This window comes from Physeter macrocephalus, chromosome 11, assembly GCF_002837175.3.
Source record: "Physeter macrocephalus isolate SW-GA chromosome 11, ASM283717v5, whole genome shotgun sequence".
NCBI lineage: Eukaryota > Metazoa > Chordata > Mammalia > Artiodactyla > Physeteridae > Physeter > Physeter macrocephalus.
In genome coordinates this window covers 148539263-148545669 of record NC_041224.1, presented here as the reverse complement: position 1 = coordinate 148545669, position 6407 = coordinate 148539263, and the positions used below count along the sequence as shown (strand labels likewise).

At 42.9% G+C, this 6407-nt stretch overlaps 1 protein-coding gene across 1 annotated transcript in view; it reads left to right on the top strand.

Moving 5' to 3' along the window:
- The first annotated feature begins 335 nt into the window (after positions 1 to 335).
- The window catches only part of PIGH (phosphatidylinositol glycan anchor biosynthesis class H), an 8833-nt gene continuing 2761 nt past the window's right edge, over positions 336 to 6407 (top strand). Inside the window, exons 1-3 of the mRNA XM_007121857.3 lie at positions 336 to 596; positions 4883 to 5092; positions 5554 to 5637. Of these exons, the coding sequence (XP_007121919.1) occupies positions 417 to 596; positions 4883 to 5092; positions 5554 to 5637 (474 nt within the window). The 5' untranslated portion in view covers positions 336 to 416. The remainder of the gene's footprint in view (positions 597 to 4882; positions 5093 to 5553; positions 5638 to 6407) is intronic.

Sequence of the window (6407 nt, the reverse complement as noted above, 5' to 3'; positions counted from 1 at the left end):
TGCTTGAAGGCAGGGACCTTGTCAATACTGTTCACCTCTGTGCCTTCAGCACTTAAAACTACCTGGCACCGGAATGAAAGAATGAATGAATGAATGAGTGAAATGAACGAATACCTGCGGACTGCCTCCTTGGGGTGTACTCTGGCTTGGAAATAAAACTCAGTTTGTCCAGCGAAAGCACGTTAATAGCGGTTTTAATCTGTCCGCTCAGACGTTGGCACCCCACGAATCTCTGGGGGTCCGGGCGTGTTAAACCCCGAGAGCCTCGGCTGCTGTCGGCGTGGAACTGCGGCTGCGCGCAGCCTGGGGCGGGGCGCGGCCAACCTCGATGTGGGGAAGTGAGTCCAGAGCCGGCGAGAGGACGCTGGAGGGCGTGCTAGAGCGGCGCGGCCCGGCCTAGTGTGGGCGAGCCGGCCATGGAGGACGAGCAGAACTTCTCAGATATTTGTGGCGGCCGCCTGGCCCTTCAGCGCCGCTGCTACTCCCCTTCCTGCCTGGAGTTCTGCCTTAGCTGCCCTCGGATCACCTTGCGCTCGCTCACCGCTGTCACCTGCACCGTGTGGCTAGCGGCCTACGGACTCTTCACCTTGTGCGAGGTAAGGCCGGCCGACCTCTTCCCGCGATCAGAGTCGGGGGTTCGGGTTTGGAAGGGTCATTGGGGCCTTAGGGTCGAGCCCAGACCTCTCGCCGGACCCTCCTGCGGTCGTAGGGCCTGGAGGGCGGAAACTCGCTGGTTCTGGGGACGCCATTCCGCTGCTGGACAGCTCTCTTCCTTACGTTTAGTGAAGTTTGTGCTCCTGTACTTTATCCCCCTCCTGGGTCGCTGCTCTGCTCCGTGGTTCCACCCAGCATACATCTAGTCCTTGCAGGACAGCCTAAAACTTTAACTTCCATGTGCTCTCTGTAGTACATTCTCATAGTAATTCAGTTCCAAGAGTTCAGAGAACATTCGTCCTCATCCATAACTTTCACCCCTCAGAGGAATCACTGCTAACAATACCTTTTACAGTCTTCTAAAAACTGTCTTTGCCTCCATAAATCACAAGAATTGTGTGCAAGTTGTTTGATAGTTCTTCCTAATCTCTCTTTTTCAAGGCAATCTAACCCCCCCCAATCCCTTCCCCAACTTCAAGTATTTTCTAAAGAATTGTGAAATTACGGAGAGGAGTGGTTTCTGTGCTCAATTTCCAGACTCATTCCTATTTTCTGAGACTCAGTTTTCACATCTCTAAAATGGAATTAATATCTGCCACACCAACTTCACAGCATTGTGAGGGTCACATGTAGTAGCATTGTGACAGCCCTAAAATAAAAGGAATCATCCTAATTGCCCTTTTCAGGATGAATTTAGTTTCATATTTAGTGTCCTGAGTGGACTATATTATTTCAGGAGTGGTCTGACCAGAGCTGAAATACAGCAAGGCTATTTATTTCTATAATTTGGGTATTGTTTTCAATACTGCATCCATTTGCTTTTTTTGCCATCAGAGCATGGTAATTTAGTAGTATAGATATATGCAAAATATATGCCCTAATTTGTTCCAAATTGTGTCTAAAAGTTTGTTCATAAGTCAATCAAAATGGTTAAGTTGCCAAGACAGTCCTTCCTCCTCCCCCAGAAAGATTTAATATATAAAATAGTTGAATATCAATATTAGCCTGAGCTGTGGTCAGGTAGTCATGTGAGGAGGAGGGAACAGGTTTTTATTAAATGCCCACTGAGTGCCAACTGCTTTACTGAATGCCTCATTTCAACCTTAGAAGAAAACCAAGACTCAAAAAGAGTAATAATTTATCGGAAGTGATAAAGCTAGTAAATGGCATAACACTTATCCGAAGTGATAAAGCTAGTAAATGGCATACCGGGGCTTCAAACCCAGGGCTGTCTGACTCTGAAACCATTTTTTTTCCACTATACTATGATGTCTCCTCATTGCGGGGGGGCTTTCTTAGGCAAAATTTTTAAATAGAAGTTTGTGTTTACGCCAGCTCCCTTTTGTACTCACCTCTCTCATCCTGGTATATCCCACTTACCCTGAGCAAATGTCCAGGGCTCGGTAACGTTATCTTCCTTTAAACTCCACTGCAACACTTCTTAAGGGCTCTGTGTACCAAAATTTCTTATCTTTCCTCGTATTCAAAACTACTAATTACTGAATCTCAGCTACAATGAGAAGAAATCTGATGAAGGAATTCATTAAAACATGTGGCTAAACTTCAACCCCAAACCAATAGAACTGTTAGAATTTCAGAAAGAAAAATGAAGTATAAAAAATGCAGGGGTAATGAAGTTTTGGGCAGAGATTACTTTATAGAAAAGCTGATATGGATCAAATCCCCTAAGTGTATACTGTTCTTCATCCCTTCTTTCCTCCCAGTTTTTGAATTCACAGTTCTGTTAGAATTCTAGGTTTTTACCTTACTTATTCCAACCTGGAATGTCCTTCCCCCTTCCTTTTCTCAGCTAAGTATATTTGTCAATAACCACCACCTCCTCTGCACCAGTTAAATCCTGCTTCCTTGGAAGTCTTCATAGGATATTCCTGTGTGCTTTAATGTCTCTCTTTCTGGCTTTCTCTCTCTCTCTTTTAATCCTGTCTTAGTCACTTCTAGTCAGAATCATAGTATTCTCCAAAAGTATTTTATATATGTTAATCTTGCCTCTAATAAATCTGAAAGGGCCAGAACTGAATTTTATCTCTCTCTGTTCTTCCATAATGCTTATTCAGTTCACACTATGTACAAGACACTGTACTAGATTCTAGACATTTAATTAGCTCAAAGTAGATATTTCTGGGTCATCAGAGACCCAGCACATAGATTTCTCCATCCTTCATTTGTTAATCAACAAATAATTTCCTAGCACAGAGGTCAGCAAACTTTTTCTTTAAAAGGTCAAATAGTAAATATTTTAGGCTTTCAGGTCTCTGTCTCAGATTCTTCTGTTTTTTTTTTCTCTCTTTTTTATCAACGCTTTAAAAAATGTAAAAAACATTCTTAGTTCAAGGTGGACCAGACAAACACATATCACAGGCCCAAATTGTTTTCAGACTCCTGATCTAACAGTTAACTATGTGTTATGTAGAAAGAAGTCGGAAGATACCTTCAAGGAAAACCAGAGCTGGTCAGTAGTTAAAGCAGTAAACACAGATTTTATTCAGAAACTATTGCAATGGGAGAAAAGAGACTTAAGTATTGAATTGGGCTCAATTCTAAATATAGCAGGGACCAGTGGAAATTTATGGCTAAGGAGCAGGGTCAGGGGTCAGTAGATGGAAAATTACTAAAAGGAAATATCAGGGGTAAAGGGGAATTCTGGATAAATTGATTTGACAGGATTCTGGCTGAAGGCAGGCCACGGTGATTAGATACCAAGGGTGAGGGTCTTCTTTAAACTCACTTAGCAAGATTCTTGCTACAACTTGTTGGACAATGCAGGCCCAACAAGAATGGACACCAAGGTCCAGCACTTAGAAGAGCTTGACTAGAGTTAGGTCAAAGAGGGCATCTTGTCAGTCACAAAAATTAATAAAGCACTTCCTACGCTCAAGGAATGACAGTCGTAAATTAGTGAATCTCTTGATTCTAGATCATCGATGATTTTTTTCCTGTGTCATCCTTCTAAATAGCTTTTTGGAAAAAAAAGGGAAAACAGTGCCACATGAAAGAAACATACCTTGATAGAAAAACACATTTCAACTTCAGAAATGTTAAAAGGTTGTAGGTGGGGCTTCCCTGGTGGCGCAGTGGTTGCGCGTCCGCCTGCCGATGCAGGGGAACCGGGTTCGCGCCCCGGTCTGGGAGGATCCCACTATGCCGCGGAGCGGCTGGGCCCGTGAGCCCTGGCCGCTGAGCCTGCGCGTCCGGAGCCTGTGCTCCGCAGCGGGACAGGCCGCAGCAGAGGGAGGCCCGCATACCACAAAAAAAAAAAAAAAAAAAAAAAAAAAAAGGTTGTAGATGTGTCTTAGAATCAAAGAAGTAAATACCATTTTTGGGGCCCTTAACACATCAGTCATTTCATCTAGTCAGTTAGCCTTAACACATTAGTCAGTCACAACCCAAAACAACTAAAAGAGCCCTAAATAGTAAGATCTTTATTATTTAACAAAACAAGAAGTCAGGATGAAGGAGGGCTCTAGACGGCTTAAGAGGCTCTGTTGATTTTACTTTTTTCTTCTTACTGCTCGTCCGCCCTTGATGTACTCTACCTGTCCTCAGCCTAGCTTTCCACATGGTTTGGCAGAGGCCACGTAGTTGGTTTTCAGGCATCAAAACCTCAGGATGAAGGGGCCTTCTCTTCCTTAGATCTCTTTTTTGAGATGGACTTAGTTTTCCAGAAACCCCTCCAGCCGACTTCCCCTCACATCTCATTGGCTAGAGTTGTGTCATAGGTCCATTTCTGAACCAGTCATTGGCAGGAGTGGGAACCAATCATGATTCACTCCAACTTCTATTAGGAAGGAGGAGCGGCTGTTGAGTATTATCTGCTACACTGTGCTAAGCATTTTATTACTCTCCAGTCTGCGATTTTCCTACATATCTTACTGATGGAGCATGAGAAGAGAAGATCTGAGTCCTTAAGTTGCAATTTTGGAAGAAGAATCTCTGAAAGCCGTGTGATGGGTATTTTGCTGATGGAGGTTCTCCTCCCGAGACCTATCCATTTGTTGTCTGGATGTATTTTATCATATGCTTTTGTAGCACTACAGAGCCCAAGTAAAAGTAGTTTCCTCTTCCTCCGAGCATGTTCTTCCCATCTGTTCACCTCACAACAGAACAAAGGCTTTTTTCCACATTGCCTAGAGTTGACTTACTAAATAGCAGAGCCATATGTGGAGGACCACTTGGTAATCTTACCGCCTGTGTCTGGCTCTCTCTTCAGAACAGCATGATCCTCTCTGCTGCCATCTTCATCACTCTCTTAGGCCTGCTTGGTTACCTCCATTTTGTGAAGATTGATCACGAGACTTTGTTAATCATTGATTCCCTTGGCATCCAGATGACCTCATCCTACGCCTCAGGCAAAGAAAGCACCACCTTCATTGAGATGGGCGAGGTGAACGATGTTGTCATTAATGAGGCTATTTACATGGTAAGTATTTAAGTGGTAAATATTACAGGCCTCTCTGGATGAGGCAGCCCATGGGGTATGCCTGGATCTAAACTGAGTCTTAATATGTAAAGTAATTGATGTCACAGAATTAAACTTGAGGGCTCTCTGTTCCAGTACCTGTAGTGTTTTCTTTTTGGCTGACATGTCGTTAAACCATAAAAGTGAAACTTGTATTGAAAACATACGTCCTTTATTTTTAAAGAGATGCTATAGGTTTTTATGGATAGGGAGTCAGCATTTCATCTTTATTTTCTAGCCTTGCTTCAAAGTCATCTCTGGTTGTTGTTGTTTTGTCTTTTTTCATCTAAAGAATGAGAATATACTTCTCCCTCACTTCAAATGCATTCTTTTTCAAGTGTATGAAAAAGTTTTAAGCCTTCCCTTGAGAAAGAAAACTGAATTTTACTTAGATCTCTGCTATTTGGTTTATTTTCTTACAGCAGAAGGTGATTTACTACCTCTGCATTTTATTGAAGGATCCAGTGGAACCACATGGGATATCCCAAGTAGTACCTCTCTTCCAGGTGAGCACAGAGTACTTAAGTTTCTTCTGCAAAGAAATCCTCTACCTTTCCCCTCCTCTCTGCATATCCACGGCTTCTTATGTTCAGTAGGAATGTGAACTTCTGTTGTCAAGAGTATTTGAGGATACCTGAGGGGTATTTTTACTGAGAATTAGGATTTTAGTTATTTCAGAAATTCCTTTCTGAGGCAAATAAGGCTTTCAGAAATATTATGAATTTATACAAATTTTAGAGATAAAAACAAATATATAGCAACTTCTGCCTATAGGTCATCATTCATATGCTTTGACTCCGTCAGTCTGCCAATACGCGATTTTACATAGATGTTATTGATCTATACAGACTGTTATACACTATTTTGTCTTTTTTTTATATATATAAATTTATTTATCTATCTATTTATTTATTTATGGCTGTGTTGGGTCTTTGTTGCTGTGCGCGGGCTTTCTCTAGTTGCGGTTAGTGGGGGCTACTCTTCATTGCGGTGCGTGGGCTTCTCATTGTCGTGGCTTCTCTTGTTGCGGAGCTCGGGCTCTAGGCACGCAGGCTTCAGTAGTTGTGGCACGTGGGCTCTGTAGTTGTGGCTTGAAGGCTCTAGAGCTCAGGCTCAGTAGCTGTGGCACATGGGCTTAGTTGCTCCGCGGCATGTGGGATCTTCCCGGGCCAGGGCTCAAACCCGTGTCCCTTGCATTGCCAGGCAGATTAACCGCTGCGCCACCAGGGAAGCCCTTGCTTGCTTTTTTTTTTTTTTAATATTTATTTATTTTTGG